Source organism: Kogia breviceps, chromosome 11, assembly GCF_026419965.1.
Source record: "Kogia breviceps isolate mKogBre1 chromosome 11, mKogBre1 haplotype 1, whole genome shotgun sequence".
NCBI classification, from domain to species: Eukaryota; Metazoa; Chordata; class Mammalia; order Artiodactyla; family Physeteridae; genus Kogia; species Kogia breviceps.
The window spans coordinates 58,176,619-58,190,537 of NC_081320.1; the positions used below are offsets into that span (position 1 = coordinate 58,176,619).

A 13,919-nucleotide genomic window follows, 5' to 3' on the forward strand; every position below is an offset into this window, starting at 1 on the left:
TCCTGCCACCCACCCCCAAGCGCTCTCTTCACTCTTCCTCACGGCTGACACGCGGCCCCCTCCTTGACACCCCATCCAGAAGGCCTGTTTCCCCTTCTGAACTCTAGGGCTTTGGGGCCATTCATTCAGTACTTTATCACATGGTATTACTACTACCTGTTACTATTAATTCACTTTTAGTATTTGTGCAATTAGACCTGAATTTAACAGGGGCATTCTTCTGTGTCTGGTTGTTTAGAACAAAAGCAAATTCTCCCACACAAGAGACATTACAAACAACAGGCAGGTTCTGTGGCCAGTCCATAAAACCCCGTTTCTACAACAATACATGCCAGCATGTTCTCCTAACAAAGGCTCTATGTAAAACGCACTCAGGGTAGTTCAACATGGGATTTATTTAAGGCTTAGCAAATCTCATGGTAAACCTATCTTCTCCACCTAGCTCAGCCTGTTTTGGAATTAACGGTGGTTAAAAAAAAAAAAAAAAAAAAAAAACAACCTCTTTTTGTTGCACTGTCTTCTTTGAGATTGATTAACAGAATAGGAAGACAGAATATCAGGAAAACATCAAGCAACCCCAAATCATTGATACCTGCTATTGGAAATGGCGGGGGCTGGGGGGAGGGCAGAAGTGTTCAGAAAACCTTGTCCTCTTGGTCAGAGGCGAGGGCTCAGTCTGGCAGGAGCAAGGGAGGAAACTGTCTTATTCAGAACCGTCCTTCATGCTGAGGCCCACGGAGGGAAGGGGGCAGGCACTGGCCATCTTCGAACCTGGATGAGGACCCGTGGGCTCCACTTCACCCCCGAAGTCCAGAGGCCCCACTCCCTCCAAATGTCAGTGGGTTGCGCAGGACAAACCTTTACCCCTCAAGTCCCGTTTCTCATCTGGCCCTGGGACCCAGGACTAATGACAAAGTGACCAACACAGTGACCGCTTTTACCTGGTAAGTTGATGCTGCACAGGGTGGTCTATATTCTTTATGGAAGGTTTAAAGCAAGACATTTATGAACTTATAGTACATGGTAATTTCAGAGCAACACATTGGAAAGCAAAGGTTTTCTTTGTCATCAACCCAATCCCGATTAGCAGCAGCTTCCGGGCTCAGCCAAAGAGTTTCCTCACTGCTCCAGGATCTGACATACCTTGCGGCAAAAAGAGCGACAACTTCCAGACACGGATCCCGCCCAAGTCAGGACCAGACGTGAGGATTCCTGCCCTCACATGTTCCCCAGTACATTGGAATCAAGTGCCTTGATAACCCAAAATGCCTACCCCAAACCTGCTCAAATCTAACACAAATTTTATTAAGCCGAAATGCAGGGTGGGGTTAGGGTGGAATGCTCTGGATCATTAAGCTAATGTATTTCTTTGAACTTCACTCAGCAAAAATAAGACAAATTTCCCCCTCTGTAAAGAGGAATGAGCTGGCTCCAAGAATCTATTAATAAAATAAATTTAGATACTGCAGTCCCTCAAACATTTAGCTACTACCTACTGTCAAGCTGGTGGTAAATGCTGGCGCTGAAATGCCGATGGAGACATGGCTCCAGATGGAGTGCAAATGTTTATGTGAGCCAGGGCTTTGGATCACGGGTGCAGAAAGCCCAGCGCTGACTGAACATTATCTGATGATACAACCGTTTAGCTGTGGACATTAATTTACCCAGGCCTGGAATCTGAGGATGCAAGAATCCTTTGGGGCAAGCCCTCATGGATGGATATCCTCTCCTGCGGGGAGGGTCTCTAACGTCGAGTCCCTGGCAGCCTCTGCAACCAACAGCAGAGTGTGGTCTGTGTCCCTTCCAGAAGGCTCCATAAACCAAATAAACCACGGGGCAAACCAAAGAGGCCAAAAATCTCCAGTACAAATGAACAAGAGCTGTAGCTCACTCTATCTATGGTATCCTTACTTTTGGAATAAGAAGATTAATCAGACTGCCCAACCTATAGTCACGAGTTGGCTGTGAGGAAAGGACAATAAAAGAAATCAAGGCTCTTGGGGTTTTACAAAGTGGTAAGTCATGGCTAAACACAGCTTCTGCCACTGACTGCCTGAGAGGTTGGAGATGGCAGCCCTCTCGTGTTTCTCCATCTCTACTCTCCCAGGCCTCTGGGTCACTGCAGAAAATATATATATATAAATATATATACCACTGGCAGCAAATAAACAGAGGAGTGGGAGGTATCTGCAAACAACTAAGAATTATGCTTTGCTGGTTGCTTTTTTTCTCCCTAATGTTTTTGCTGCCCTTTCCAGAATAAAGGGCAAAGGGTCTGATCCCGTTTATTATGTGGACATTATCAAGGACACAATCTTCTTGGTATGAAAGAATTATGGACCTTCCAGGGTGAACAATTTACTCCCCACAGCCCTGAAGACAGGACCCTATTGGGACAAAAATTAATGTTCAAACTAATTTCTAGTTTCAGGTGACCTTTAATGATTTTTTTTTTAGCTACTTTCAAAACATCATTCAAAAAAAAAATCAATAGACAATCATACTAGGTTAAACATTAAAAGGGAAAAAAATGTGGGGTAGTTGAGAAAGTCTGGTTACCAAAATTGTATTTAAAGATGAATATCACAATAATTCTGGCCTAGACTCATGTCAAAAAACAAACCAAAATGACCGGCCCTCCTAATGTGGACCCACTCCTCCCACTTCCACCTTACAAACCGCCTTCAGGGCAGCATCACGGTCACGGAGGCAGAAGCCTCCTTTGTGTATCCAGTGTGTCTAGCTTGACCCACAACCTCTCAAGAAAATAAGGCAACAAAACGTGCACGCTCAGGGAACAAAGAGCATGTGGACAAAAGGCACTGAGGATGAGACGGGGCTTCACTGTCTCTTAGAGGAGGCTGTTCTTGAACGGAGGGGCAGGGAAAGGGAAACCTGGCTGTTCTTACCCGGGCTCAAAGGGGCCGTTCTGTCTGTGGGCTAATGACAGGACAGGGTTCAACCGCAGCCCCTTGCCTGTGGTCAGAGGTGTGTGAGTCAGTCTGCACGCAGACCCACTGCAGTTTGTCAAGTGACAGGGTGGAGCTCGAGTTAAAAGTAAGGCTTTCTGGCAGCCCTGCCAACCACCAGCATCATGTTTTCCTGGTGATGTCACTGCAGATGTGGGCTCGATCCCTGGGCGTCAGCCTGCCTTTGGCTGGGCCCCCACCGGCACCTATGGAACTGCCTGTGCTCTGGCAGGAGACAGCACCCATTTCCACACCAAGGCGAGACAAAACCTGCTGGGTCAGTTACAATGACGGGTTTAAGATTCCTCAGTTTAAGGTCCATAGACAAAAGTCACATCAGAGACAGCTATGGCAGCTCTGGGAAACAGCATAGGGAGAACAGTTTCACTGTAGGCTGACAACTGCCCTGCCCAAAGAGGCTCCGGGGGAATTCATCAAAGCTCCAAGTTTCCAAGGCGACACAGCACCAGCCTCTCCCTCCACCCCCAAAACAAAAAGTGTGCACGGAAGAAACCAAAAAAGCACCAGGGACCACTGAATTCAGTTCCTGCCACCTTAAAACAGCAGCTCAGATTTTCCAGAGAATCAGTAAGACACAAATTTAAAATTATCCCGTGATCTCAAGGAATACAGGTACGTCCTGGAGCCAGCACCCAAGGCTGGCCCTTAAATTTCCAGCACCGTGCCCTGTTCAACAGGGGACACCAGCCAAGATCTTTCTCCCCAAAGGTAGTAACCTTGCAAATAACCAGAATGAAGCCGCTTCATTACAGTTCAAGAAAATCACCCAGACTCAGAATGTCACCCTGGAGCTTTCCCCAGCGTAATCATCTCACTTATCGAGAGTCTCCTCCTCAAAACTATCAACCATTAACTACAGGAATCAACAGGAGACAAGTCCACACTTGATTCCTCAAAAGCACATTTTCCCACCTACAGTGCACCACACTTCACATCCCCTCTTACCAGTCTCTCTCCGGAGAGGACCTCCAGCAGCTTGATGAGCATCCGTCCATCCCGAAGGTCAGTGTACAGGTCTGTGATCCGGCAGGACACCCGGGCGAGGTGGGAGTTGACCCACTTGGTGAAGGTCTTCTTCTGCACGGCTTCACGTTCATCTGCAAGCAGAGGAGAGCTCTCTTTACCACCAACCACAGCCTGGGCAGTGGTGGGTGTGTGCCAGCCGGGGCATGAGACCCTGGCCAAAGGAAGAAGAGCAAAACTCAACTGTAATGAACCTTGGCTCCTCTAACGCACGGTCAACAACTCGGGAACAGGGGAACCATACAATCGCTGAACATTGGAGCCTCGGAGCATAACCATCAGCAGAGCATCCTTTGCTCGCACTCATCTCATTTGCTCCCACCTCTGCTGAAGAGGCAACACGACAGACAAGGTCACAGTGGGGTCCTTTGCAGCCCTGCCCGATGGTTAAATTATAATATGTTTTATGTGCTACACAGTTGGAAATGTCTTTAATAAAGCCCTTGATGGGTATCCTAGGTTGTTATTAAAGGGTCTGGGGCTCCAAATCACTACCACACCCAGCCTATCACGGGAACAAGGTCAAAACGAAAACCTGCTTGGATTAAGTTATTTCTAAATAAACAAGTACCAAATGTGTCCCCCAGCCAACTGTCACTGCTTTGGGTGAATCTCACATTACAGAAACACCTCTGGCTTTTTTCAGGTTCTGAATTAACAGGTTCCTTTACGAGGAGGTTCGAGGATCTCCTCATAAAGACAGTGCGCTCCCACAGCACGCCGTCCTGAAGAGCTGGGGGCTAACACCAACCCTCCTCCCCATGAAGACGCAAGCAAACAAAGAGGTCACGGGTGGAGCAGAGGGAACTGGGTGGAAATAGGACAGGCTGAGGATCTGTGAGGGGATGGCTCCCCAAGGCTGCTGGGGTCCTCAGAACCTTCTGGAAGAAGGGAGGAAAGAAGAGAAGGAAGAGAAGTTCAAAACTAAAATTAAACAGAAGGAACGAGAGCTTGCTCTCCTGCTTCCCAGCTCTCTACTCTGCCCTCGGCCTCAGGGGCAGGCTCCAGGTAGCGTGAGCATTCTAGAAAAATCACGGAGGGCTCAAGTTCCTAGGGCTTTACTGGAAAAGGCATGGAAGATTCCATCCAGGGACTGGACCAGAATCAACACCCTTACGACACACAAGGGGCAGGAAACGGGCTCAGCCGAGGGACACAAAGCCCAGCCAACTCAACGTGTCCTCTTACAATGGAGCACTTCGTGAACAACAAACACTTTTGAAACCGGAAGGAGGGAAAGGAAGGGAAAAAAACCTACCCAGCAGGCCAGCTGAGGATGAGGCTGCCTGTCCTTGGGGACTCCGTCCTTTGTTCCACCCTTCCTGGGAAGGCGCAATGACATCACCCCTGCACTCCCAACCCAGTGAGGCCAGGCCAGACGCCTGCCCGAGGAGCTGGAGACCCTTGACGCAGACAGTGGAAGACAGTCCGGAGGCGTGTTCCCAACTTCCAGCTGCCGTCACTGTGCCCGAGCTACGTGAGGAGGAGGTGGGGGCAGCGGAGGGAAGAGCACCCACTTCCTGTTCTATAAGCACAAGCAGCTCTGGGAGCCCTTACAACCTCCACCTGATCTGGTTTTCCAGCCCTGAATGTCAGCAATGCCTGAGCTGGGCTGAGAAACCCTGGTTGAGACACTCTGGGCTTACACCAACTGGAGGTGACATCAGGACACCCGAGTTGAGTTGGGGTACTATTCATTCATTACTCCCTATGCCTGCATCAAAGGCTTTTTGATCCGGATGGTGTGCTTGTTGGCTGATGGCAGCAGAAACTCCCTGCCCTCAGGTCCACTCAATTTCACAAAGAGCTGGCTCCTTCCTTGCAAGGCAGAAGGACAACCGCAGGGGTGGGCTCCGTCTGGTCAGCGTGACACGGGCATTTCTGTCCCCCGTGCCATTTCTGTCCTCCTTTTCCCTTTCAGGGCCTTGTAGTGCTGTTAATCAAGCCAAAGCATGCCCGCATCTCCTCCCGAGAATTCACCTGGATGAGCCTGATGCTGTGGCAGGTTCCCACCCGTCTCCGCCCCAAACTCAGCAGCGGTGCCTCCTAGGAACAGGGACCCCACAGCTGCTCCCTGTGAGTATCCTTCAGCTGTACTTGCCCCTCTCCCCCACATGACACTTATGTGGAGGGACTCACCTAAAACTTGCTCTGGCATTCAATGCGAGGACGTCAGGGCGCCCGGCGTGTTGTAACTCTCATACCTTGGTTCCCTCTCTCTTTCCCCAGCAAAGTAGCCCTTTCAACAACTCAAACTATCCAAGAAACTTACCAGGGATCATGGAATCATATCATCTCAGGGTGCAACAAGGCTTTACAAGTCATCTGAATCAACTTTCTTTCAAAAGCAAAAACTCCCTTCTACTGTACCTGGACCAGCTATTTCAAAATTCCAAAAAAGGGGGGGGGGGGGGAAACTGTGTGTGTACACAGCAGGAGGTTAATAGTTGTATAGAAAGAAGACAACTTGTTCTTTCTTATTAAAATAATAATAGCATACACAGCGTACTTACTACGTCCCTGGTACTGATCCGAGTGCTTTACACTCCTAACTACTCCATTAGTTAGGATCTGTTAACTCTCCAGGGCAGGCTGGCTCCAAAGCCCAGGTTCTCAGTCACTATGCAATAATGTCTCTACCACAACATTAAAAAAAAAAAAAAAAAAAAAAAGTTTCAATGATACAACATATAGAATCACCCGTAATCTCACCATCCTAACCCAAGTCTTTATTCTGTGAAAGGGTCCACTCCATCACTGGGTAGCTCCAATTGTTGGGCTGCTGTCTCCATCGAGACGAGATCTGGCTCTGTGGCCTGCAGAGGAAGCTTGCTCCACCTTTGAAGCTACAGAGAATAGGTCTCCTCACTCCTCCACGTAAAGGCCTTCAGGTGTGAACACTCCTCACCGACCCCTCTTTGCATGACTGTCACAATGTGGTGGGCAGCGTGGAACCCAAGATGGTACCTGAAGACACAGCCACCTCTTGGTGGCCTCCTGATACAAGCCTACCTCCCACACCCCTAACTGATACAAGCCGGGACTTGAGGCAGCCGCAGCAGCAGCAGTCCGGAGGCAACAGAAGTGGGGAACCAAGTGAGGAAAGGGCAAAAAGAACCCAGCAGCCCTCTGCGGGAGGGAGCCTGGTGAGGCAGTCTGTGTGTCAGCGCAGGGGTGGCAGACAGGAAGGGCTCTTAAAGCAGCTCTCAAAAATAAGTTTGCCAGAACCGCAATCTCTACCAGAATGTCCGTGGAACCCCGAGAACCTAGGAACCAGAGCGGTTCCAAGTGTGAAGATCCAGCCACTTAAGTCTTCTTAGCTCCACAGCCTGAGACGTGAACTAGCCGACCACCTGGTCAGCGAGGACCACTGGGAAGCAAACAAGAAACCCAACCTTGAATGGGTGACAACATCCGCGCTGGCCTCTGACTGGAAGGACTGAATTAGATAAATGGCTTTCTATTACGGTGCTCTTTCCCGAAAACAGAATTTTACAAGATGATGTGCCTGCAATGCACCATCATGCATCTGAAGAGCAACTTACACTTTCTCAAAGCTCACTAGATCTGCACAGTAACCCCGTCAGGGAGGTGGGACACCAGGCGTGACCTCCAGCAAAGCCCAAGGCTTAGTGAGGTGGCGGGCTGCTCACTGTCACCAGCCAGCAGTGACACTGGGAGCGCTGGGTGGGTGTCTTTGGGTGGTGTTGTCTCTTCCACTGTTTAGGTTAAGAAGGATTAGGATCCTCTCCTCTGAGTATCTAGACTCACTGTCTTTTGTTTGGGATACATAACTTGAAATTTTCAGAAGACGTCTTACAAAAAGAGGAGGAGATATTCAAAACAGAGAACCGTACTTGCTTAATATCAACCAAAGGGCTGTGAATATCCTCTCCATCCTCCCCTTCTAGAAGCACATAATCAACTTCCTTTCTTTTTAGGGAATGACTATCATCAATATTGGAAGGCTGGAACACTTCAAAACTTACTTACTCTGGAAAATTGGCTGTAACTGGAAAAATGAACATTGTGTTAGCATGAGTTAAGCTACAGGATATAGAAATAGCTTTGATGAACAGAAGGGCACTGTGTTATGCAAATGATTGTACAGTATCTTTCTGCAACACCCTCTGTACAGAATGCTAAACATAACCACATTCACCATATGCCACAGCTCCAGCTATGGAAAGGGATGGGGGCCAGGGATGAAGAAAGGCCTGAAGGCATGTAACCATCGCTGGATGGAAAATAAGGGAAATACAGAAACGGGAGCTGACCAATGACCCCATTTATTATTCCCTCAAAGACTGAATTTATACCTGGCACAAGAGAGCAAATCTTTCTTCTACTTTTCAAACAGTCTGAACCTGCTGACATAACCCAATAATGTTTTCTATCAGGATCTTCCACAACTGCGCTAAGATAAATGGCCTATTTTAAGTAAGGGCTGGCAATCCCTTACTTTTTTCTCCATATAAATACATAGCTAAATAAGGTACAGAGTTGGGTTCATAGAAGGAAAAGAGGTACAAGGATGGAAGCGGAAAAGACATCAAAAGGAGATGATAAAGCAAGTGTCCCATGAACACATCCCCACAAGTGGCTATTTAAATCAACAATACTCCAACATTTTACAAAGTGCCTACTGCATGCAGAACTCTCTATGTAAGACAAGCTCTCCTGCCCTCAGTGAACTAGAAGTCTAGCTGGGGAAACTTTTTACATGCAAAGTTAAAGAAATAACAAAAGATATTACAAAGCAGTACAGGATTGGGTGCCAAGAGAATGATTTCAACAATGTATTTTTGGGTGTTTGGAAGAAAAAACTCACTACAATTAGGATGGTTTCAGGTCCCGTCATCCAACAGTTACTAAAATCCCCGGCCTTGTGCCTTTCCCATTCTTACTCTGCTTAAACATCACTGCCATAGTCGTCTTCCCCCAAACAGTGGTTTTTTCAAAGTTATACCACTGAACCAATACCTTCAAAGGACCCCAGCCATCTACAAGAGGGTCCAAATCTGAGCCTGGTGTTCAAGGTTCCTCAGCAGCCTCCCCCAGGGCACCTGCTTCGTCTGGGATCTTCCCTGACACCCACCCATCTCTGTGTTCCAATCCAACCCAACAGATCTTCTTATTCATCGTGTTCTCAACTCTCACCTTGCACATTCCTCTTCCCACCTTTGCTTACACCATTCTCCTAACCTGGAATGTACTGTACTTGCTCTTCTTTCGCCCTTCTTTTAAGACCCAGGCCAAGAGTCGTTCTTCCAAGAGGATTTCACTTGGTGGAATGAGGTCTCTGTCCCTCTAATCTTTTTATTATGTATCCTGTGTCCCACCTCCTCAGCTAGCCTGTAACTGCCTCCAATTCTGTATCCATTTAGGGCCTCAGCATGTGCCTGGGGACTGTGGGGCGGGGGGCGGGTGCACAACACAACACACGTTTGTTGAATGAATAAACAAAACTCCAGTGCCCAAGAAATAGGCTCTCAATAAGTCTTGCTGCTGATGGCGGCCCCCACTGTTAACGAAGAAAGACATTTTCCAAATCACATAGACATCATTGCATGTCACTAAAAACTTTTAACACCTGAACTGTAATTGTTCTTCAGGGTCTGATAAATGATAAAAATGCAACTTTGTGGTACTGTCTTTCAGCTTCAACGGGGTCCAAAGCTAACCTAAAAAGTTTCACAAAAGTTTGTTTGTTTGTTTTTGTTTTTATTTATTTATTTTTCTATTTTATTTAATTTTTTTTTTATTTTTGTTTTGGGGGCAATTGCCACCACATGCCCATACAGTAAGAGTGAAGCTGCAAAACATATAAGGGTATAATTATAACATTATTTTAACATGACCCAAACAAGCCAACAGGCACAAGACTTAATTTATTTTAATTTTAACAATTTATCCATTACAGCTCAATTCTTGAGTTGTTAAAAAAAAAAAAAAGAATTCTAATTGAAAACAAAAGAATACAGTAGGGTGGAGTCCCCATATGTGCCTTGGCTTGAAAAAATAAATACACCATTTCCCAAGAGCAGCATGCAAAACACACAGAACAGGAAACCGGAAACAGGCAACTGGCTGTACTGATAATAGAGAATCAAACTGTTATCCTGAGGCAGCAAAAGGAAGGAAACTAATCTTTTGACTAAAGTCCCTGTGACGGATTAGTCTGGGGGCCTTTAATTTATGTTTGCTGACTTGTATATAAATAGAACTTGAGTTGAAATACTTTTCCTAACAGTTTAGCCAGCTTCATGGACAAAACACATGTAAACATCTGTTCTAAATGCATGTGTAGCAAGTATGCAATTCTCTGCTAGTACTTAACACTCTGATGTGCAGACTATAAAACAACCATGAACTCCCTGTAACCCGGCACCCACGGCTTACGTCAGCTGAGCAGGCCTGGCTCACAGCTTCCAGAGGGTCTTTCTTCTGAGCAGCACAGCCCCTGCTTTGCCAGTGTGGAAACCAAGGCACTGCTCAGGGAAGCTCTGGAGGAGAGCCTGCAGTGATTAACTGAGAAAGTAAGCCACATTCCAGGGCCCCCGCCGCCCCTGCCATGGTTATCTCCTCAAGGTCACAAACCACCAACGCCGAGGCCGTGGAGGAGGTGGAGGTAACGACGGGGGCCAGTTCCGAAAGCACACGGCAGAGCAACAGCACTGACCCCTCTGCGATGAGAATGAGGCTGAAGGAAGTAGCACACAATGCCAAAGCCAGGAGGGGAGACTAAGTGCCTTAAAACACAGAGTCAGGACCTCAGGAAGAAATATTCAGAGACCGCCCGCTCCAATGGCCTGAAAATGGGTGGCATGCTTCAAAATGCCTTCACAGATAGGAAACTATGCCATGAGCCCGCTGCCCTGCTGCTCTCCGCCGCTGTGGGACAGGCCAGCAGGAACCAGCCTGAAACCGCAGCCAAGGAGAATCAGGTGGACGAAGGATGAAGTCAGTCCTCCTCTGCTCCTATGCACTGGTAGAGGCCGTCAGTTCTAACTAGACAAGGCCCAGAAAGGTTCTAGGGATTCTCCTGAGGGCGTACAGCCAGCAAAGGCCCACCCAGGAGCCGAACCTTGAAGAATCCCGAAGCTCCTACGCACATCTCATCCCACAGTGCCTGCAGAAAACATGATGCCATCTCCCCACACAGCACAGAAATCACAGCCAATCCATCTCAGCCCAGTTTTTTCATGACTGAAATTTAAAACAGGCATCAGCAAACGTGGGCGTTATATATAGTCTGTTTCTGTACAGCCTGGGAGCTAGAGGGTTTTTCCTTCTTTTGAGGGTCGGGGAGGGGCATCGGAGAAGGTTGAGGAGATAAGATAGCCCCACGTGGCCTGCAGAGCCTAACATAGTTACTATCTGGCCGTTTACAGAAAAAGTTTGTCAAGTCCTGGTTAAAAACATCTTGTATGTCATTGGTCCCACCTCCTATTTCTTAGTTTCCATTTTCAAGGACATGAGGCCAGGGTGACGTGCTATAGCTACATGAGCTTTTTTTTTTTTTTTTCCAAGTTATTTCACTAGGACGCTGCCCACATGTGAGGTCAGTAGGGGCAGGGGGTGCTGTGGGGGACAACTCAGGCCCTCTCAGCTGAGGGGTATTTATCTGGTTACAACAGGATTAACAGCGCTACCCCAGCTGTCAGGAGGGACAAAGCATGATGAACACCACAGGCTCCTGGTACTCAAGGCCACACCTTCTCTTCCCCTTCAAAGGATGAGGAAGAGCCAGGAGGCTGGAGACCAGATTCCCCACCCGCCTCTCCAGGTACACAAGCTTCAGGTTCTCAGTTCTTTCCCTGAAGGACATTTTATTCGCCACCACCTCTCCTCCCTAATCCTCCCTGGAAAGAAGACTACAAACTAGTAAGTTAAGGTAGACTGAGGGTAATTTGTTAATATCCTCAAAAGATGGAAAAGGCTTGGACCTAAACAGATACCATATCCTTAATTATTAAACTTATATGGCAGAATGCTCACATTAATACAGACTAGGAGAGAATTTTTTAAGGGGCAACAAATATATAGGTACGCTAAAGATAAGACTTTGTGAAGGTACTTTAATTATAATATATGAAGGTGTGTGTCTGTGTGGTATTACTTTTTCTACGCAACAACTAAAAAAGCAGTAAATAATATATGCTAAACCAGACTATTATGTGGCACACAAATTCACTGGTAGAGACAAAATCCTGTATTTCATTTTCAAGGGCTTAAAGGTAGGTTTTTATTATAGGAGTCTTGGGATTAAGTGCAGGTGGTGAGGTGAGAGAGAAGTTTACTATGCCTCTTTTTTTGTTCAATGAACAAAAAAGGGAGCCATTCTGTTCTGCGGACTGTATGTGGTTGGTCTAAACCAGTACATTAAAAATCAAATAGTGTGTGCCCTGGCCCTTGCTTATGATTTTTCTATCTTTTCCAGTTTTCCAGAATTCTTAAGGTCAACAGTGCAGGGAGGGAAACAGAACTCTCTTTCATACACTAGAGTCACATTACTGTCAGACACTCAAGATACGAGAGGACACTTACTACTCAATGTTTTCAAAGAGGCTGAGGCGGCCAAAAAGATGACTGCACCAACTGCAGCCACTGAGGACAGTCCCCAATAACACTCTCCTGTAAAATGAGGCTGTCCAAATTAACCGTAATTCACTGAGTCCAAAAAGCTCAGATCCAAGGGACTCTTTTTTAAACTAGAAAGACACACAAACAAGAAGGAGGGAGCAGTCAAAGACCTAAAAGTCACCCTAATGCTGCCTGCTTTTCATGGATAGTATAGTGTTTACTAAAATAATCATTTCTGAATGAACTGATTATGGAAGCACCTATGTAAGAAAATCTAAGATATCATGGAAGTCCTCCAAATAAGGCTATGTGTGTAAATTTAATCTACAAAGGTTTGGCATTTTGGAACAAAGAAAGCCACGGTGATGCCCAGTTATCACTTGGATCTATATAGTGATGACAAGGTTCCACTTAATGAGAAGAGAAATTGTATTTAAAAACAAATGAAACAAAAGAATTTTAAAACTGGCTTCTGCCCTAGAGAGCATTACAAATTAGTCACCTAAGCCCCTTCTTGCCAATAACCATGATGCACCACAAAAACGATGAGGGTTGAAAAGGCAGAATAAATTAAGTAAGACTGTCTCTCAATTTCAGTGCCAATCTCCAAAATTAAATAAGCCCAAGTTTTCATGTGTGTTTGGGAGAAAGGTACCCAAACTACACTTGGATTTCAGAAATAACTAGTAGTTGTGCCAAGATGAAAATACAAAATGAACAATGTTATAAAGATGAGCTGCTCTCTGGACTGAACTAAATAATTTTAGAGCTTAGCACTACTTTCTAAATGATATCACAATGCATCAAACCAAAATTTCACTTCTCACAATGCATATCCTTCATCCAAGAAGTAATTACTGAATGATAAATTCTGACCCAATCCTCGATTATATATGTAACTCAGCCAACTACTTCACTGGAAACTGATTCCACACAGAAGAGCAAATGGTCTACACACTAGTATTTGACATTCAGCCGTACAGGTCTACTGTCCTTTTTTTCATCTTGGATCAATCTATCAACCAATGAGCAACCATTTATTGAGTAAACGGTATGAAGGCATTGGAAAGAGCACCTAAAAGTATTAAGAGTTCTTCCCTTACAGTGATCATTTCATAATATACCCAAAGGTCAAATCATTATATAGTACACCTAAAACGAACAATACTGTACATCAACTGTATTTCAGTTTTTAAAAGTTCACCAGCAATTTTCAATTCCTTGGAGATTCACAGCAGTAGATAATTGATACCTATACTCAACTACCGTTTAGTTATTTTTAAGGTGTCAAAATGAAGAGAAAGTTATCACTCACAGCAT

General features: G+C 46.1%; 1 protein-coding gene across 10 annotated transcripts in view; it reads right to left on the reverse strand.

Annotated features, from left to right (window-relative positions):
* SPTBN1 (spectrin beta, non-erythrocytic 1) overlaps positions 1-13,919 on the reverse strand; it is a 193,492-nt gene that overhangs the window by 65,120 nt on the left and 114,453 nt on the right. For all 10 annotated transcript variants that reach the window (XM_059078921.2, XM_067007591.1, XM_067007595.1 and 7 more), the window contains one exon: positions 3,936-4,087. In XM_059078921.2, the coding sequence (XP_058934904.1) occupies positions 3,936-4,087 (152 nt within the window). The remainder of the gene's footprint in view (positions 1-3,935; positions 4,088-13,919) is intronic.